Source organism: Xenopus tropicalis, chromosome 8, assembly GCF_000004195.4.
Source record: "Xenopus tropicalis strain Nigerian chromosome 8, UCB_Xtro_10.0, whole genome shotgun sequence".
NCBI classification, from domain to species: Eukaryota; Metazoa; Chordata; class Amphibia; order Anura; family Pipidae; genus Xenopus; species Xenopus tropicalis.
Window position 1 is genome coordinate 78477892 of NC_030684.2, and position 21551 is coordinate 78499442.

Consider the following 21551-nt stretch of genomic DNA (forward strand, 5'->3'; position numbering starts at 1 on the left):
TTCATGTGGCCCTACTCTGCTTGCTTCTTTCATATGGGCGACTCTGGAACTCTCTAGGGTCTTCTGACCCAAAGAAGAATCTTTCCTTTTCTGTGTAATGTGAGGGAAGATCCCATGGATGAGGTATGCTTCTGTAACAGTGTTTGTGTTGGGTTTATTTATTTAACATTATTTTATATTTGACTACCCTGACATAATCTCCTCTAATGTTCTTTTTAACCCCCCCCCCCCCCTTAGAAGAGTTATGCCTGCCCGAATAAAGTTTTATCATTGTAGTTGTTTGCCTAGTGACCCTGGGTGTCTTCTGTTGTTTGTGTGATGCTGGCCTCTGTGTAAGTAAGGGAATGGCATGTCTTGGTACTGTTTGATACTGTTGTGCTATAGACACGGTGCTTTGAATGGGAGTGCTTGTGCTGGGGATTTGTGAAAAGTCACTCAGATACATTTGACGTCTTTCTGTTCCTTTTTTGAAAGGGAAAGCTACCTCCCCTTGTCACCTTCTGTAAAGAAGAACTTTGCTTTTGTTCCTGATTTCCGTTCTCTGTCGTCATTTAGTGCTCTGTGCTTGCGTAGAATCGCATACCCTGTGATTTTCCCCCCCTTTCTACCCCCAGAGAGATAAGCGCCATTTGCTCAGACAGCTAGGGAGTTCTGTATCGGTCAACACTGTTTATCTGTAAAAATGTCGCTATAAACAGGATGGTTGCATTGTTAAAATAGCTATAGGTTTCTGTACAGGCAGTAACTATGTTATGGAAAGAACTTACTGACTTTTTAGCTGTTCTTGAACTAGAACTGAAAATGTTCCCTGTTGCAGGGAATGCTGGGAGCTGACAGGGGATGCTGGGAGTTCCATAGCAGTTGCTCATTTGTATGAAGTTGTGTCATCTTGTGGAGTGAAACACTGCTGTAATTGTTTGCCAGGGTTCCCTATAGTTGTAATTGTCATACACACCTCGGGAGTACTTCATCACAGTCCTTGGCTACTCAGTAATCAACACTGTGTGACTTTGCCCTTCAGGACAGTTCAGTGAGTCTTTCTAAAGGCAATGGATGATGAAATCGCAATACAACAGTCGCCGAACATCACCTTTTGTTTCCATTTCACCTTGGAGCAGTTTCAGCAGTTTATTCATTTATTTATAAGATAATACAGGGAAAAAATACCCTTACAGACTTATATCTCAAGTTTTCAGATTATTTACAATTGCCAAGATTCCACATTGTAAGGCACTCTAGCCCTTAAGCACCAATTTCTAAACTTGTCGCCTATTTAGGACAAGAAGGCCTGCTGTTGCTAAGGAAAATATATCATTTAACCCTTTTAGTGGTAACTATTTTTCACAAATTATTTGCAGTAAACCAGATCTACATGCACCACTCCATTTTTAAGTATTACACTCAGCCCCCTGCACATGGAAATTACAGGGGCAGAACCCTCTTTACATGTTTAATCAGTTATTGGTTGTTTTTGTATGTAAATCTTTGTTAAATGTGTGCACCTGTTTATTGTACAGCTCTTTGAATATGTTGCCATTTTATAAATACAGGTTCTTAATATATTAATGTTTAATCATGATATTAATATGAGGGAAATTGAAGCTTGGTCCTTGCGAGGTAGATATTTGGATTACCAGTTAACAAACCCCTCCCTTTTCTCTTTGTTGCTTTTTTTTAACAGGAGCCCATTATACAGAGAAAAGATGAGTAGCTTCAATCTCCCTGTTTTTCTTGTTCAGCTTAAGTAGTTAGAACCATAGATTTTTTTTTTTTGTATGTTTGTGATTAAAACAATAGGAAAAAAGTATGTTCAGCACAAGCGCTATTAATTAAACTGATAGTAAACACCTCCCCGGTGTTCCCCAAGGCACTTGCCTCTAATTCTGGTGGCAGATGGCAGGTTCCCCTGGTTTCCAGGTGTATGAGCACACCCTGTACTGTGCATTTAAAGTGGTTTGGCTTTATTGAGAGTATAACTCAATATTCTTCATTTATAGAGCAAGTCCTGGAAGAAGCTGAAGAACATGGTCCATTGGTCACCGTTTGTGGTGTCCTTCAAGAAGCAGTACCCATGGATCCAGTTGGCTGGACATGCAGGTCAGTAGATAAGTTTAGTAACTGTTCAGTAGAAAACTATTTTTCTGTGAGTGGGGGGGGATTCCTTGTGTGCAGTCACAGATTACATGATCAGGTTATTTAGCTTGAAGGCATAGGCCTTTGTCTGCTCGTATTCTAGGAGAAAAACAACTGAAGGAATTTATGACAGAACTGCGTCACACTAAGGACTGTAATGACACTGAATTTTAGATGGCTAGATGAACAAAGTGATTTTCAAAATAATATCATCCTAGTTGTTTTTCATACTACTGTAATCCGGCACGCACTGGCAGTCTATAGATTCTGGCAGCTACCAGGGGCTGCTGTGAGATGCCAGAGTCACTATTTAGTGGGCTGATGGGGCCTGTTTGAGCATCTGTGTACTTGAAATGTCAGGGCCTATTTTGAATCCCAGTCCAAACCTGGTTGCATGTAAATTATATGAATATCATTGAGAAGGTTTCTCTGATTTTTTTTATTCTGAAAATTGCATAAAAACAGTGGAGTGACTGAGCCATGGTTTGTTGTAAATTTAGGATAGTTATATCTAATGTAATCGATTCCTATTGTTGCCTTACAGGTAATTTTAAGGCCGGAGAATATGGGAAAATACTAAAGAAATTCTGCGAGAGTGAGCAACAGTGTTTGGTGGGGCTGAACCGGGATATCCTGCGGCCCTTTGTCCCAGGCTACTATGGGGTGGTGGAGAAAGAAGGCGAGAATTACAACCAAATGGAAGACCTTTTGTCTGAGTTTGACTCTCCATCTATTATGGACTGCAAAATGGGTGTAAGGTAAAATACAGCAGGATAATCGCCGTGGTCTCCATTTTGTTAAGCGTCAACCCAGTTTATTATTGCCTATTTTCCCCATACTAGAGTGGAATCTTTTTTACAGTGGTTAGCAAATACCAAGTCACAGCTGACCTGGGCATTTCGTGGTGCATCTGTTTTATGACACTCTATTGGCCTCATTTGGAAGAGGGTTTTGATATTATAAAGTTTTTTTATTGCTTTTTTTCCTAATTTCTCCTTTTAATGTTCAGCAATCTTATCTGGCACCTTTGATTTATGCTGTTGTTTCCTTCTCTAGGACATATTTGGAAGAGGAACTAGTAAAGGCTCGGGAAAAGCCCAAGCTGAGAAAAGACATGTATGAGAAGATGATTGCTGTTGATCCCAATGCACCCACTGAAGAGGAGCACAGACAGAAGGCCATTTTAAAGCCACGATACATGCAGTGGAGAGAGACTCTTAGCTCCACTGCTACTATGGGCTTTCGAATAGAAGGCATCAAGGTTAGTAAGGGGCCAAATCTAAAAGCTGTATATAAAACTTTCTCTTGTTTTCTACATGATATATACCAGTCCCTCCCCCCCTTTTTTTGGAGGAGAATAAATTGCATACCAAAAACTGAGAAGCCACAAAATACATAATTGATGTACTAGTTACAAATAAGGGTGGGCTGTCGGTTGTTTTATAGGAGTTTGTGGCCCATGGTTATCACCTAAAAATACAGTTTTAAAGGCTATAAAAATACCTTGTGTCCCATAAACCTACATGTGTTTATAAAATATTTTTATTGCATTACTTTTGCTGTAATTTCTAGTAGCTGCAGATATCTCTATCTGTTGCCTAAACAAAGCAGTTTGTTTCAGTGAACCTTAGATAACCCATATTCATGATTTGTGCTACGTAAGAAAGTTTTTTTTTTTTCATATATAAATAATAGGATTATGCTTTCTAGAAATGGTGGAAAAGCTGGCCATACACTTAGAGACTAACTCACCTGGCTGCTAACCAAAGAAGAGGATCTTTGGTTCATGGGGCTGATCAAATTTTCAGAACAGGGGCCAATGTTGACATATTACAGGCCTATAGGGTCACAGTCTTCTTGGACCGAAGCATTATAGTTGCAGTGCCATGTTTAGGGCTCAGTCTTTTCTCAGTTTTTAAAAAGTTACAGGTCTGGGAAGATATGGAAATATCTAGCACAACAAATACCTACTGCCCCCCCCTCCCAACATCATATTACAACATATTTTGTGCAATATTTGAAAATTCCTTTGAGTGTAAATAAATTATGTCTTTATTTTCTGTCTATTAGAGAGCAGATGGGTCATGTGACACAAACTTTAAGAAAACACGGCACAAGGAGCAAGTTATTAATGCTCTGAGAGACTTTGTGGACGGAAATAAGAATATTTTAGTAAGTATTTTGAAAATACAAATGGTTACTGTGTTTCTGCAAAAGCTGGTTTGAAAGCACACTGCATCTGAGATGGGGGTGGTTTAATTAAATGGGAGCTGCCAGGTGTTGGGAAGGTTTGAGGATTGGACCATTTAAGTTGTTGACTGAGCATTTTGCTAAACAACTAAATAGGGTTCTGATGCTTGTGCCACTCTGGAATTTCATGTACATTATATCCCGTAGGTCAGAATCAGACATTAAGGTTTTGTTTCTTTCATTGTGTCCACAGAGGTTGCTGGCTTCCAGCTTCCAGCATGCTGTTTATTATGTGTTGAAAAATGCTGGTGGTTGTAGCTCAGCATCTGGGGAACCAAAGTTTAAACACAAGGCACTTTCTAATCCATGACAGGGGAATGCAATTAGGAGACCTAAATGCTGTGTTTACAGATAGCTAAGCTACTGCTTAGGCAAGCTCATCACATCTGTTTAACTCATTTAGTTTCGCTTCTCTTTGACCTTGCTGTGTCGTGAGTGGCATTAAAAGGGTTAACAACAAAACAGAGTCTTCAATTATAAATGTCCCTTCTGGATAGTGCTGTGAAACCAGCAGCTTCCTTTATACGCTAGCAAACTGAGCAATTTTGTTGCAGGGTGACAACATATTGCCTTACATGATGCCTGTTCTTTTCATTCACAGAGAAAATATCTGGTGCGATTAAAAGAGCTTAGAACTGCGCTGGAGAAATCTGAGTTTTTTAAATCACATGAGGTTTGTACTGATTCTTTCTTACCATTAACCCACTCTGATAACTAGATCACTTATATATTATATAAAGCCTTTCTCAAGTTCTGTTGCCCCATCTACTGCCACACACCTGTGTCTTGAAAAATATAATATGCTTTATTGTTACATACACATCTGCTTTCACTGTATTTTTATGCCACTCTGTGGGACCTGTTTGTGTTATGCTTATTGGTCACACTCTTACTCCTTGGGGCAGATTTATCAAAGTGTTAGAGCTCACCAAAGAGAAACTTACCCACTTACTATTCATTCAGTTGTATGGGATTTTTCAGAAGTGTGTTTATCAATGTTTGAAAGTTATATTTCACCATTTGATAAATTCACTTCAAATAATCCCAGGGAACACGCCTAAAAGAAGAACATCCCACCAAAATATAAAAAAGATGTCTTTTTTTTAATCTTTTTTAATTGTTTTCCTCCCCTCAGCCTGCTACTGTACTGAACATACATCAGCCAGGTAGTTCAGCTGTGCCCAGGGCAGCACCCTTTACATGTATCTCGTACAAATACTCTGGCACAAGTGGTGGCACCTGACACAAGCATTACAACTTATTGCTCTTGCTTATTTCTTCAAGACTGCTATTGTTAATTCTGGCAGAGATTGTACTCATCACATGCATAACTTCTACAGGTTGTTGGAAGCTCCCTTCTGTTTGTCCATGATTCCTCAGAGCAAGCAAAGGTGTGGATGATTGACTTTGGGAAGACTGTTCGACTCCCTTGTACACAGATGTTAAACCATCGTTCACCCTGGGTGGAGGGAAACCGTGAGGATGGATACCTGTGGGGGTTAGACAATTTGATAAACATTTTTACTGAAATGGTGCAGGAATAGACATTAACTCTTGCCTTCTTAAACTGGAAATGATCCACACAATGGTATACACGGACCCTTATTTGCTTGTCAGAATGTGGACTAGAGCCTTCCCAAAACACTTACAGAGAAGGCAGCTGGCAGGCAAGTCACGTGGATCTCTTATTCTCAGCCCAGGGGACTGGAGCAACAAGCAAAGACAAGATTTTTCTGGAATGCATTTTTAGGTGTTTTATAATGTTCTATTTATGCCTGTATATTCTCAAGAGAACACAACACTGGATAGATTGTACCTACAGTACAGTTTTAAAGCTTTTTGTTAAACAGGATTCAGAGCTTTTTTTTTTTAATGTATATTTTTATTACTGCAACCAAATATGAATCTCTGATTTATGCTGTATTTTATTATATCATGTTTTTAATGGTTCAACTTTATAATTGGGAGGAAGGGTGGCATAGACTTTTTTTTTTTTATTTAACAATGTACAGTGGAAGCGGAGTTTTTATTGTTTTTTTTTTTTGTTATAATATTTGTTTCCATGCTTAACCAAAGAGAGTATACAAATTACAGATGGACAGCAATAAACCCTCTTCCATGTTGTCCTGGGGTGTGATGAACAACACAGATGGATAGTGAAAACAACTGGCATTGTGGGCTGATACTGAGTATGTGAGATCAAACCTTATTGGAATGGTAGAATGCTCTTCTCTAAGTCATCCTATTCTACAGAAATAGCCAGCTTGGGGTGGCTCTCAAGAGGTGGCTGAGTAACAGCTATCTGAGAAGGTTGGAATTCAGCACCAGCTTGAGAATAACAGGAAAGCCATCTCAATATTCCTGTACTGCTCACAGCTGTCTGGTTCCCATGCCAGTACATAGCTGCCAGATGGATTATAGTGCAGTACAATTGGAACTTACTGATTTCACTGAATAAAATCCACAAAAACAGCATTCAGCTTTCTGCCTCAGTGTCTGACATTAATCAGTCTGCAGATGATGCTATACCATTTGTTTCTACTGAGCAATAGGTGGCTCCTACACTTGGGTTAAAATGGTGATGATGTATAGGTCATTTATGCTCTGGCATAAAATGGCATCCCAGGAAAAAAAAAACATACATTGGCACACAATTAAACACCTGCAATGTCTTGACTTGTAGGAGGCCATAAACAGATTGTTTAAGGCAGTGCTGTCAAACTGGCAGCCTGTGGCTCCCCTTGTGTGACCCCCACCTGTCTGGCTGCTGTGACTGCTTAACTTTGTGAAAGCTTTAAATGGTATTGGTACTAAGATTTACTTGCCTCCCTGCATTGTTCACTCTTCAGCTTCAGGCAGTAACCCCCTGCATTGTTCACACCATGTCCCATACTCTACCTGCCCTATGCTGTTTTTGGGAGGTGAACCCAATAGTTAGTTGTTAGGGGTTTCATTATGTGCTGTGGGTGGCTGTGCTATCCACTTCTTTAACATCAGTGACAGGTGATATTCCTGCTGTGAGCACCAACCATTAGGGTTTTTGCTGCGCTACCACCACCATTATTATTAACATTTATTTATAAAGTGCCAACATATTCCGCAGCGCTGTACAATAAGTGGGTTTCATACATTAGACTTACAGATTAACATATAAAGCAATCAATAACCGATACAAGAGGTGAAGAGGGCCCTGCCCAAAAGAGCTTACAATCTACAAGGAAAAAGGGTTGAGACACAAGGTGTGGGAATGGGCATGACCAGAGTTGTGAGAGGTGGGGCACAGGGTATTGCTAAACTAGATTAGGATAAGCTTCTCTAAATAAATGTGTTTTTAGAGATCTCTTGAAGGCAGAGAGATTGGGAGAAAGTCTGATAGTTTGTGGGAGCGAATTCCAGAGAAGGGGGGCAGCCCTTGCAAAGTCTTGAATGCGAGCGTGTGAGGAGGGAATGAGAGAGGAGTTGAGGAGCAGGTCAGTAGAGGAGCGTAACAATCGGGTTGGATGGTACCTAGAGATGAATTCAGAGATGTAGGGTGGGGCAGAGTTATGAATTGCTTTAAATGTGAGAGTCATTAGTTTGAATTGTATCCTGGATGGTAGGGGAAGCCAGTGCAGGGATTGGCAGAGTGGCACGGCAGAGGAGGAGCGGTTGGAGAGGTGTATGAGCCTGGCAGCAGTATTCATTATGGACTGGAGAGGGGACAGTCTTTGGAGGGGAAGGCCAATTAATAGGGAGTTACAGTAGTCCAGGCGAGATATTATAAGAGAGTGAATAAGAATTTTGGCAGCATCTTGGGTGATAAATGATTGTATTTTGGAGATATTTCTTAGGTGAAAGTGACGTGATTTGATAAGTGATTGGATATGAGGAGTGAAGGACAGGGCAGAATCAAGGATAACCCCAAGGCACCGGGCCTGGGAAGATGGGGTGATGGTAGAAGATTAATGTGGGTATAGTCTTAAAAACTCTTATGATAACATGGGTGTGGTTTGTACTGGCCCTCCAGCCCATAGGCCAGAAAAATTTAGGAATGTATTCCATATGCATAACGGAATCACGCATAAGCCTCTGATTATCTTAAGGATCTGCTGCTCTAGGACAGGGTTTCTTAACATATGGGATGCAAATAAAAGTCACCATGCTATTTGGGGGGATGGAACTGGTGAAATAAAGAAAAAGCATTTTCAGGCCAACATCCACTCTGGGTGCCTGCTGACAGATGCAATGTCTGTCATTGACAATAAACAAAGGTCCGGCTTCAATTTCATTTCTGCTGTACACCTGGTATCTACTACCTCTATTCTAATAAATTCACAAAAATTCATTTGGTGCCTTTAGCGACTAAAATATAACCTTTAATTACATTAGTTTAAAAAATAAAGAGATAATCACTCTTTTTTACTAAAATAGGATCCACAATTACCAAGAAAAAAATCAATGATTTATTAAAAACAATTCATTATGAGTGCGGAATTAGTTTAACTTTAAATTCATATGATTCTTATTAGAAAATTGCCCCAATGTTTCCAATAATTCATCTCATAATAAGGCAAATTTACCAATTATTCCAATAGTTTTATATAAGTTAATTCCACCACTCAAGGGTGCCTCTGCTTAGTTCATAAATTGATAGCTGCTCACAATCATAGGGAAAACCAATTCATTTAGGTCAAAAGCACAGTAAACGATGGGTCACTGGGTGAGGGTCAATCATGGGTAAGGAAAACCATAGTTATGCATAGTTTTAAATGCCAGAATTACCTACACAGCCTGGTCCCTATCCCCAATTCGCTGCCCTACAGCTTTCTCCCACCCCCAGGCTGTGTACCCAACTCAAAGTATTGTTAACAAATGGAGGCAGCGACGCTACTTCAATTAAGAGCAACCCCCGCATCCACGTGGCATCCCGGTCACGCCAAGACCAATAAAATAAGTATGCACGTCGTTCAGTTCCTTAGTCGGCATTGACTAGCCGCACCAGATGCCCTTTTCCTCCCCGCTCCCCCAACCCAGTGTCTCTGTGCCGTTCCCCCTCGAGCAAACTACGGCGCGCTTAGTTTGACGTCGTCATTGCTTCTTAAAAATAGGGATACTCAGGTGGAGAAAATGTCATATGACATTAGCCCTGGTGACCACTTACAGAGCACCTGTGTCATTATGCAGTCTGACCTTTTAAACCCCTAAATGAATTGTTTATCCAAATGTTGGCACTAAAATGGGCACCATATAGCAATGACTACAGCAAGGCAACAGTGTGAGATACAACATAATAACTTGAAAAAAAGACATGTCTGTCGAGTTCAATCTTCTATGTCTATATATAAAACCTGCCTAACTGCTAGTTGTTCTAGAACAGGGATCCCCAACAGTCACAGTCAATAGTAAAAAGTCTTGGGGAGCAACACAAGCATTATAAAAGTTCATATGGATACCAAATAAGGGCTGTGATTGGCTATTTGGTAACCTCTATGCACACTAACAGCTTACAGGAGACTTTGCTTGGCAGTACATCTTGTTTCTATGCAACTAAAACTTGCCACCAAGCAAGGAATTGAAAAATAAGCACCTGCTTTGGGGGCACTGAGAGCAACATCCAAGGGGTTGGGGAGCAACAAGTTGCTCACGAGCCACTGGTTGGGGATCACTGGTCTAGAGGAAGACAAAAACCCCTTCTAAAGCTTTTCTCAAAGAATCATTTTTTGGCTACTAAAAGTGATTGCATAATTTTGAAGTTCCTATAAAATTCAAGCTTAAAGAACTGTGACTTGCACAAACCCCATCTAAGTGGCAGACATGGGATTTTTAGCATACCTACACTCTTCTGGTAAGCAGTCGAAGACCAGTTTCTGCTCTTTTCTGGTCCGGATGAGTTTGCAATTTGCTGTTACTAGATGGCTCCAGCAATGAATAAACCACATTTAAAGAGAAGATGGTATGCACTTTCTATCTATAGCAGGCTTGTCCAGCTGGATAGACTGCATAGACTAATGTGTTTAAGGTCATCTGAGCCACAAACATGTAATTAGTGCTAACTGGTACACAACATGGGAAAATATGGACTGCACTGATTTATACTTGGAGTATTTCATCTGTTCAGCCACAAGCCACAATTAAACTATACCTGGCTACAGTTCTGAAATTTTATTTGAGGCAGGACTGAGCCATTAGAATGCCATTGGGCCTCTGTTTATCTACCCAGGTAAATATTTAAACCCATTAAATTCTACAGGCCTTATCTGTTATTAAAGGGGTAGTTTACCTTAAAATTAACTTTTAGTATGATGTAGAGAGTGCTATTTTGAGACAGCTCTTTATTTTGTATTATCTGTTAATTGAAAAGTTGCTAAGAATAGGTCATTTTATAGGATACACTATTTTGAATGGCTGCCCTGTGGTTACACAGCTTTTTATAGAAACTATTCAAGACTTAAAGGGCAACAGTACATTATGTTTCACTGTGAAGAAAACTGCACTCTCTCCTCTCTTCCTTTTTGTTGCTGGAGCTTAAAGGAAAAGGAAAGTCATTTTGGCATTTTACTGCCAATAGATTTGCCACATTAGTGCCACCTAGAAAGTTATATTTATTCAGCAGAAAGCTTCACTATACCTGAGTAAAGAGCCCTACAAGCTCCCTGTGATAGCAGCTGCCATTTTAGCTTGGTCCTGGTAGCTTCCTGCTGCAGTTATAGACTTTAGAAGCTCAGGTCACACATTCCTACGGGTGGGGGAAATGAGTTCTTATGGAAGGGGGAGCGGGAGAGAAATGAGCAGACTCAAGCCTCAAACATAAAGGAGCCCTAAAAGAGAGGAAGTCTGATACCAAAGAACATGTTCCCAAAAAAGGAAACAAGAAATCCTGTGTTTATTTTGATAGAGAACTCAGTGCAGCTTTTCTGTGAGTGCTTATGGATGTTTTTACCTTTCCTCCTCCGTTAAAGAGAACCCTTTGATTGATTAGGGGGTCCTCCTTTTAAAAATTTGTAGCTGAATTAGTGAGTTAATGGTGACCTCCTTGGGCAAGTACCAATATTGCCCACTAATAAAAGTGATACTTTCATTATGTGGTCAGTTACTACCTTGGGACTGGATGTGGCCTAATTATCCTCACCAGTTGCATATATCTGTATCTAGATGTCTATCTTTTACATGTTGAAGGGTGTTAGAAGGTGTAGCCACAAACACACAGGTTCTTAGGCAATTCCCTATGAGGTGGCACTGAGGTCTCAAATCTGCACTCTCCTAGCAACTGTTTAGCTACTAAATGTCCCTGCTTGAGGAGGCTAAAAGCTTTAGATCCATAGATAATAGCCATAGAGTGTCAGTTTGAGCAGTTCTTTAATGGCACAAGGTAACCAGTGCAAAGTAATTAAAGCCTCCAGTTTTACAGCACTGCTGTCATCTCTAAGTTATTTAATATGTATAGTGTATACATTACCAACCCATCTATCTTCTAGCGTGAAAGCATTTGTATTCCTTTTTTACTGAAGAAGCTGTACCCAGGGCTATCATTAGGGGGAACAGGCAGTAGCGCTGTCAAGGATGCCATCAGTGGTCAGGATGGGGTTGTCCACAAAAGGGGCAGGGTTTGGGAAGATCAGGGTAGTCACTTGTGTATTTATGGCACCCCTGGCTTTATCTGTTCTCTCTCTATAGTAAGTAACTCTTTGAGTTGTTATAAAGGTAAGTCATGTAAATCTGAATGTGTTTGCGCACCACAAGTCTTTTATAGGGACATTCCCTAAATTAGCACTGCAATAAATATTTACCTAAAGTATAGGTAATGGTAATTTCCTCTCTGACCCAACACAATCTGTGCTAGACTACTTTGTACTATATTTAGCCTAGTTTGTTCTTTAATTCCAGTGCTTCCTTATGTTGCACAAGATGACATCCTGATTAGCTGGGGCTTCAGGCCAGTCACAATCCCAGCAGGTTTATACTGCCTCTCCATTTGCGTAGTTTAGTGTTTCTTAACGCCTGCTCCTTGCTCAATTATCAGGTCAGGAACTTGTTCCTGCTTCAAGTTATGCAAGTTCTATCTCTTTTTTGCTACAAAACACACATAGGGGTTAAAATTGCGTCAGTGTCCAAATATTCTATATGTACAACCTGTTGCCTGGAATGCAGTCATAAGGGGCTTGTAAGAACTGACTAGGGAAAGGGCTTTGCACACAGAGCTATTTTAGCCAATTGCTTGGCTTCTTTTTCCACACCAACAAACAGAGCAGTAAATTTGGCCCAGCAGTGCCATACATTGCCATACAAATCATGCCAAAAAATGTACAAATCTAATCTAATCTAATCAAATATGTAGTTTTGATGCAAAATTATATGAAGATTGTCAGTATTGGCATTTTTGCATAATTCCCATCAACATCAAGGGCAGTAACTGGCACCGATTTCTAGTGCTTTGACCCCACAGTTTTAGCAAACCTTTGGAAAAACACTCCAACTACCAAACTCTGTACAGTGCTCTCATATACCCCATAGCAGTGTGCTGCTTTGTATACTGTATGGCAGTGCTGTCCAACTTCTGTGGTACTGAGGGCCCGAAGTTTTCTGACCTACGTGGTGGAGGGCCGATAATGGAAGCCAGTTTTGACCACTCCCCTTTTTGAAACCGCACCCACTTGAAACCACACCCGTGTTATCACATGACCATACCCATATTAATGGTTGTAGTACAGCAAAAACCTTCCATACTCTGCCTTCCCTACCCTGCCTGTGTGTGCCATACTCTGCCTGCCCTACCCTGCCTGTGTGTGCCATACTTTGCCTTCCCTACCCTGCCTGTGTGTGCCATACTCTGCCTGCCCTACCCTGCCTGTGTGTACCATACTCTGCCTGCCCTACCCTGTCTGTATGTGCCACACTCTGCTTGCCCTATGCTGCCTGTGTGTATGGCACACACAGGCAGCATACAGTGACACAATGCTGGCACTGCTCCTACAGTCTGCACAAATAACTATATATTAAAAAACTTTTTAATTGCAGTACCACCTCAGTGTATTTTCTTTTTGTAGTGTGCAGGGATTATTTTTGGGTTTCTACTGCTCCTACAGTCTGTCTGAGGTGTGAACAGGGGAACAATGTGGGTGATTACAGTCTGAGCCTGAGGTGTGAACACTGCAGGGGGTGAACAATGCATAGATTAAAAGGTTTGAACAACACAGGGGATTACATTTTTAAACAATACAGGTTTACAGCTTGAATCTGAGGTGTGAACCATGCAGGGGTGGCAGTTAATCTCAGTACTGATACCATTTAAATCTTACACAAGAGTAAGCCATCAAAGCATCCAGACAGGTGGGGGGCCACACAGAGGGGGGTCGCGGGCCGCCAGTTGGACAGCACTGCTGTATGGCATTGCTGTCCAACTTATTACATGTAGTGGGCCAGTTATTTCTCTTATAGCTGGATTTACAGTGGCTTGCAAAAGTATTCGGCCCCCTTGAACTTTTCCACATTTTGTCACATTACAGCCACAAACATGAATCAATTTTATTGGAATTCCACGTGAAAGACCAATACAAAGTGGTGTACACGTGAGAAGTGGAACGAAAATCATACATGATTCCAAACATTTTTTACAAATAAATAACTGCAAAGTGGGGTGTGCGTAATTATTCAGCCCCCTGAGTCAATACTTTGTAGAACCACCTTTTGCTGCAATTACAGCTGCCAGTCTTTTAGGGTATGTCTCTCCCAGCTTTGCACATCTAGAGACTGAAATCCTTGCCCATTCTTCTTTGCAAAACAGCTCCAGCTCAGTCAGATTAGATGGACAGCGTTTGTGAACAGCAGTTTTCAGATCTTGCCACAGATTCTCGATTGGATTTAGATCTGGACTGTGACTGGGCCATTCTAACACATGGATATGTTTTGTTTTAAACCATTCCATTGTTGCCCTGGCTTTATGTTTAGGGTTGTTGTCCTGCTGGAAGGTGAACCTCCGCCCCAGTCTCAAGTCTTTTGCAGACTCCAAGAGGTTTTCTTCCAAGATTGCCCTGTATTTGGTTCCATCCATCTTCCCATCAACTCTGACCAGCTTCCCTGTCCCTGCTGAAGAGAAGCCCCCCCAGAGCATGATGCTGCCCCCCCATATGTGACAGTGGGGAAGGTGTGTTCAGAGTGATGTGCAGTGTTAGTTTTCCGCCACACATAGCGTTTTGCATTTTGGCCAAAAAGTTCCATTTTGGTCTCATCTGACCAGAGCACCTTCTTCCACATGTTTGCTGTGTCCCCCACATGGCTTGTGGCAAACTGCTAACGGGGCTTCTTATGGTTTTCTGTTAACAATGGCTTTCTTCTTGCCACTCTTCCATAAAGGCCAACTTTGTGCAGTGCACGACTAATAGTTGTCCTATGGACAGATTCCCCCACCTGAGCTGTAGATCTCTGCAGCTCGTCCAGAGTCACCATGGGCCTCTTGGCTGCATTTCTGATCAGCGCTCTCCTTGTTCGGCCTGTGAGTTTAGGTGGACGGCCTTGTCTTGGTAGGTTTACAGTTGTGCCATACTCCTTCCATTTCTGAATGATCGCTTGAACAGTGCTCCGTGGGATGTTTAAGGCTTTGGAAATCTTTTTGTAGCCTAAGCCTGCTTTAAATTTCTCAATAACTTTATCCCTGACCTGTCTGGTGTGTTCTTTGGACTTCATGGTGTTGTTGCTCCCAATATTCTCTTAGACAACCTCTGAGGCCGTCACAGAGCAACTGTATTTGTACTGACATTAGATTACACACAGGTGCACTCTATTTAGTCATTAGCACTCATCAGGCAATGTCTATGGGCAACTGACTGCACTCAGACCAAAGGGGGCTGAATAATTACGCACACCCCACTTTGCAGTTATTTATTTGTAAAAAATGTTTGGAATCATGTATGATTTTCGTTCCACTTCTCACGTGTACACCACTTTGTATTGGTCTTTCACGTGGAATTCCAATAAAATTGATTCATGTTTGTGGCTGTAATGTGACAAAATGTGGAAAATTTCAAGGGGGCCGAATACTTTTGCAAGCCACTGTAAATAAAATGAGAATGTCATACATAATCTGTCAATGAGAAAAATTCAAGCACCAAGCAAGTTCCGGCGGAAGTCGCTCTGGAAAATAACACTTGAAAAAACATGATAGATAAATGCTGTATTTTACCATGGCATTTTCAAGGGGCTGCTTACAAGGTTGCTGAAAATCAATACACAACGTGATACTTATTTTTTATGTGGTGCTGTGTGGTGTATTTTGTCACTTTTTTTTTGTTTTTTTTTACTCAGTATGATAAATAGGCCCGTAATAAGTAAAGGATTAGGTGAAAGAGAGTCACTTTGGAGGAACCCACCCACTGGGTTTTAAAAAGGCCATCTACTAACCATTTGGAGTAATACAAAAAAAGATGGAAAGCTTGCTAGTTATCTAGTAATTGCAAAATCCTTAGTACTGCTTCTTATCTTTGCACAATTTATTAAGCAACATGCAAATTATACTTTTGGGAAAGAATGCTGCATTATTGCTAAAAATCATAATCAACTTAATTGCTTTCCCTTTAAATAGCAGCAGGGGGTCCCCATACAGCGACAGATAAGCTGCTGAATCAGCATCTGAAATCTGCCTGTGTATGGCTGCCTTCAGTGAGGTAGATAAAGTGCTGCAGACCAGAAAAGGGAGAGCTTAAAGCCAGCCATACATGCACCGATATTTGGTGCTTGTATGGCAGCTTGAATAGGAGACCGACATTGCAGAAGGCTGAGGATACTGATCGGCTCATCGACCGGCCAGGTTACAGGGCTGAATCGCCAGGTGGAGGTAGAATTTCTATTGTTTCTACCTCCATATCTGACGATTCAGCCCTAAACGTCAGTGGAGGGTGGGAACGATCTTTCGTACAACCAATGGTCGCACTAAAGATCGGAAACGCTACGTGTATGGCCACCTTTAGGGTGAGGAGTGCAAGGGCCTGTCCTAACCTTTTAATAAACAGCAGCATAGGCACTGGGTACTGCAAATGTCTGCTGTAAGAGCATTTGGCTAAACATACCATGTTAAACATCTTTAGGTTGAAAGAGGACAATCTGCCCGCAGAGCCCAGCTTTTACACCACCTGACGGAACTATGTATACGTTGCCATCATTTGATCTCTTGGGGTCTAAATGTATGAGCTGCCCATTGCTCCTGCTGATACAGTCATACTCCCACAGTTGGTATCGCAGACTTTTTCCTTGCTTGGCCACAAGATATATTTCCTGAATGTTAAGGTCCTCTAGGGAAGGAGAATCAGAAGAAGGGTAACACAGACCAGGGATATCAGGGTCAGGACTGAAGGAACCACACCTTACCCCAAATAAAACACCTAAAAGAGAAAGGAAAATATTTACAATATAATAGCCAAAGTCTAAAGAGATCTAGCCTAAATGTTTCTTCCTATAAGATGCACAATCAATAGATATTAGAGCAAAAAACTACCTAAGGTCAACTCCAATATGAGATATATAGCAAAAATAAGTGTACAATAATACCTTTCACACTGCCACACTCACTTACACCTTTATAATAATAATACAAACTATTTTTTTATGCAAGCGTTAAGGCCAAGGGCACGTTTGGTGGATTATCAACTTTCTCAGCTTGCATTTTATATGCATGTAGAGAAATGTGTATCCACTCCAACCTTTCTTTCATTTCTTCCTTATCCATTCTTACGTTTCAAATGTACCCTAACCTTTTTGATTGTAAGCTCTTGCAAGTAGGGCCCTATGATCATATTCTTATTTTGCAACCCTCCTTCATTAGATTATTGTAAGACTCCTGTTTGTTATAAATTAATGTGAAGTGCTGTGCAACTTGCAAGCCCAATATAAATAAATGATGATAATGAATAAGCAGCACCAAAGTATTTTTGTATGCATAAATTTGGAAAATGCAGCATCACTGAGGAAGTCACAGTGTAATTTTAAGTACCTGAGATAACTGCCCAGTGAGCCCGGTGACCCTCCCTCTGGCATGGCTCATGGTTAAAGTCTTCATCATATCTATCCAAGCAGTTAAGGTTGTCTTACAGCCTAGCTCTTATCTATGTCGAAGTTATATAAATATATAAAACTGTACAATATAATGGCAGTGTGGTCTACACAGAGCAATGCTGCCACCTGGTGGCGAGTAAAGGAAACAAAATACTTTGTTAAAGGAACAGTAACACCAAAAAATGTATATATTTTTAAGAAATGAAACTATAATGTACTGCTGCCCTGCACTGGTAAAAGTTTTGTGTTTGCTTCAGAAACATTACTAGAGTTTATACAAACCCTGCTGTGTAGCCATGGGGGCAGCCATTCAAAAGAAGAAAAGGCACAGGTTATATAGCAGCTTACAGATAAACCCTGTAGAATACAATGGTGTCTTATCTGTTATCTGCTATGTAACCTGTGCCTTTTCTCCTTTTTTCCAGCTTCAATGGCTGCCCCACGGCTACACAGCAGCTTATTTATATAAACTATAGTAGTGTTCCTGAAGCAAACACCCCAGTTTTACCAGTGCAGGACCACAGTACGTTATATTTCAATTACTTTAAAACACTTTCATTTTTTGGTGTTACTGTTCCTTTAAAACAAAGATTCACAATGGGCTTATTTATTCATTTTTGAATAAACTCGCATATGGAATGCTCGCTTATGTTTTAATAAGAAAAACTTGTCCAAATAAAAAAAGCTTGAATACCCCAAATCTTTCAAGTTTACAAAGTCAAAAAACTAAAAATTTTCAAATTTGCAAATATAGCTTGACTTTGTCTAGGACAACTCCCATTGACTTCTACAAAAAACTCACAAGCTTTTAGGTGGTGAAATTTTACATTTAAAGTTTCAAGTTTTTTGCACTTAATAAATACCAGACATTTGAAGTTTTGGACTAAAACTGGAATTATATTAGTTTTACCGCTGTAAAAACTCAAATTGCAAAAAAAATCGAAAATATCAATATACATGCAAGTTGTTAGGCTGCATTGATTAAAGGCCACACTTTAGCTGATCCCTCTAACCACCCAATTTTTCTCAATGTCTCATGGGTGATTTGTGGTGGTGGGGAGCACCTAGGACATATTTTACACAAACCATGCCTTGTAATTCTGCCAGACAGAGAAAAGCTGTAGCTGCACTCTCCATATATTGTTACTGCAAAAGGATACGGGATGAGCACAGGCAACCCTGAAGTCAGCTGCTGCAAAATTTTGCCTTTATTCTCTCCATCCATTCCACCTGTAAGTAGCTCAGACCGACAGCCAAACACTTCCTTTGCCAGGACAGCCATGTTGGCAGCTATGGGAAACATAATTACATTTATTTACATGAATAAGAAGGTTAATCAATTACATTCCCAATAGGACTTGTGTGCAGAGAGTGTGTTTGTAGGTGAGGCCTCAGTAACTCCTGTAGCCAGCAAAACTTCACTGGAACATCACTCACCTGAAAACATCTCCCCCTGAGCTGTGTACCCTCTAGAAACAGCAGCCTCTACAATGGTTTGCAGTGGTGCTTCATGTGCCAGGTTCAGTAATTTCCCTGCCATCCACAGAGCCACCAGCCCACACCTGTTGTGGACAGAAAAAGTAGCATGTATGATGGACAATGCTTTAATACAGGGAAAAAAACACCAAAGCACCATGTCATATGTACGCACTTACTGAGGTCCTTCTTGTATCAAGGATGGTACATACTGGTTATAAAGCAGCCATTTTAACTCCCCATTAAATCTGTCAAAGAAACACACAACATCTATTGTCACAAAATGTACTGACCTCATAAACATGCCATTGTTTTGGTACACTTTAAACCTAGCAACTTCACCTACAAAGAAAATGTCAATTTAAAGAACAAGAAAAACCTATGTCTCTGGGGGTGAAAAGTATTATAAGCATCCCCCAGTAGGCATCTGCTACTTTATTTCAGAAGTCAGAACCAGACACTATAAACAGCACAATAGCTACCGATTTCAATAGCAATTACATTTACAAACAGCTTGAACACCAGTGGAAGTTTGGAATTCATTTTGTTTAGAACTGCATATTCTTTTACTGTGCTAAAAAAAGTGTATTTGGGTGGGCATCCCATTTAATATTGGTTGTATTATAATTTATATGGAGGGTTTTCTGGCTACCATAATTTAACAATTTAATTTGCTGTATCTGGCCAATCATATTCAAATGCTAGGAATGGAGCCCTAATACATTGTTGTAACTGGATGTATAGCTTCTTATGATTTACTAAAGTGCAGGGGCAGGCCCAGACTGGCAATTTGTGGATTCTGCCAAATGCCAGAGGGGCTGCTGTAAGATGCCATAGACAGTTGCTATTTATTGGACTGGTGGGGGGCTGTTTGGGCCTCTGTGTACTTGAAATGCCGCTGCCTATTTTGAAACCTAGTCCAGACCTGTGCAGTGGTTAGTAGACTTAAGTATGTTACATTTTTAAGCACCTCTTAATTTCCTATTACACTTGGACCTGGATTTTGCTTACCTGCTCTGTCTATTTTTGATCATCTTTTTTAACTCTTCACAGCCTCCAGTTGATGGGTCACTGTTTTCAGCTACTTTTTTAAAGAACTTGCACTTCGCCACAGTTGGTGGTAGTAGATGAATCTGTGGTGGTGGAGGCAATGGAGGTGGTGGATCCAGAATGACCCCTGCTTGTTGAGCAGTTGGGTCTTCATTGGTATGTGGCATAGGTCCTGTAAAAACATTTCACATATCATAAATCATTTCCCACATTGTTTATTTAGCAGTGATACAATGACTGTATTCTTTTATAACAGGTGTTAACATATATTTCTCAATTATCCTGTTTTGCAAGAAGTTGTATGTTCTCCTTGTCTGTGTAGGTTTCCTCCCACACTCGAATATACACACAGGTTAACTGGCTCCTGATAAAACTGGTCCTGCTGTGTGTGAATTGTTAGCTTCACTGTGGCAGGAACTAATGTGGTGATGTATAATCTCTGTAAAGGGATGGTGCTATATAAATAATAATAATGACCAGAAAACTGAAGCTGACTCCAGATACTTTACTACTCATAACCAGACTACTACACTGGCAATTAGTACAGGGAAGAGCAGTCTGGAGTCTGTGGGTTCCTCAAGCATTATTATATAGTATACTTTGCAATATATAGGCAAAGACTATATAGCCCACATTCTATTAGTATGTGATATTTAGGCCTCAGTAGTGGATATCAAAATATTGTCACCAGAACTATGGCAAATATACAATTCCAAGCAAATATCTTGCAAGGAGGATTCTGAGCTTTGCAGTTCAAGTAGCAAATTCAGTCTCTATACCTGCCCCTGCAAATTGTGCTATGAACACCTTTTTGCAGCCTTTGGACAGAACTGGGGTGCAAAATGCAAGCTATTGCAGTGACCCATTGCCCCTGGTCTGGTTACTGTAAAAATAGATCTTGACCTTGCTAAATTCTCTACTCTGACCCTGAACTGTGGGTGTCACTTCCTAGCAATTCAAAGCAACAGGTCATTGTATCAACTCCCCAAGGAAGTCCTAACTGAAAATCTATTTTATTACAGGCGCATTAAACAGATCATTTTAATACAAATTTGGGGTTCTAAAAAGACTTGACTTTGGGTCCCTGTAATTCTAGTAATGCCATTGCACGGAGATGAAATTGTGTTGCTACTGGGAGGGATTGTGTGAGAGATTAAACATTTTCCGAGACGCTGAGGAATATGTCGTTTCTAAACCTTACATTGCAGATTTAGCTACAGGTTGTAAACAAGATCTGACACCGTACTTTATAGCATGTTGGTGAAAAAAACTACCAGATCCGGCTTCAGTTCGGAAACATTCTTTGACCACGTGTGTACTAAACCATATATGTATCCCCTTGTTCATCTGTACAGGTTAATTTATTCATTTTAATTGCCAACGATAGTATCTTGAAAACTATCACCTAAGCTATAAACGCCATGAAATCATATTCACGAACACCTACAACAATAGCAAAACAATATAGTCACGTATGCCGCAGGAGTCCGTTTCCTGTTTCCGGGAGGAATATATTAGCAGCTGCACCGCGTTCTACGCCTCGGCCTCCGATTTCATTGGTCGCGCGGCTTGCTTTGGGTTATTGCTATAGGGTGAAATGGCTTTCACTTATGGCTTGCAGC

General features: G+C 40.6%; 2 protein-coding genes across 6 annotated transcripts in view; one reads left to right on the forward strand and one right to left on the reverse strand.

Moving 5' to 3' along the window:
- The window catches only part of itpkc (inositol-trisphosphate 3-kinase C), a 31861-nt gene extending 24999 nt beyond the window's left edge, over positions 1 to 6862 (forward strand). The window contains 6 exon segments of the mRNA NM_001078788.1: positions 1998 to 2097; positions 2678 to 2891; positions 3190 to 3394; positions 4204 to 4305; positions 4985 to 5056; positions 5724 to 6862. Of these exon segments, the coding sequence (NP_001072256.1) occupies positions 1998 to 2097; positions 2678 to 2891; positions 3190 to 3394; positions 4204 to 4305; positions 4985 to 5056; positions 5724 to 5927 (897 nt within the window). The 3' untranslated portion in view covers positions 5928 to 6862.
- Positions 5166 to 21505, reverse strand: c19orf54 (chromosome 19 open reading frame 54). Of its 5 annotated transcripts, none has more exons than XM_012967986.3 (8): positions 21377 to 21505; positions 19891 to 20101; positions 19059 to 19127; positions 18841 to 18965; positions 18564 to 18693; positions 17342 to 17412; positions 16422 to 16733; positions 5166 to 5873 (listed from the first exon to the last, which is right to left on the reverse strand). In XM_012967986.3, the coding sequence occupies exons 2-7, from the start codon at positions 20094 to 20096 to the stop codon at positions 16426 to 16428; spliced, it is 909 nt and encodes a 302-aa protein (XP_012823440.1). In that variant the 5' UTR covers positions 20097 to 20101; positions 21377 to 21505; the 3' UTR covers positions 5166 to 5873; positions 16422 to 16425. The 5 variants fall into 5 exon arrangements, with proteins under 5 accessions (XP_012823440.1, XP_012823441.1, XP_012823439.1 ...); XM_012967987.3 differs by having other exon boundaries at positions 21335 to 21505; XM_012967985.2 differs by lacking the exon at positions 21377 to 21505 and adding an exon at positions 21204 to 21316.
- Positions 21506 to 21551: the final 46 nt, after the last annotated feature.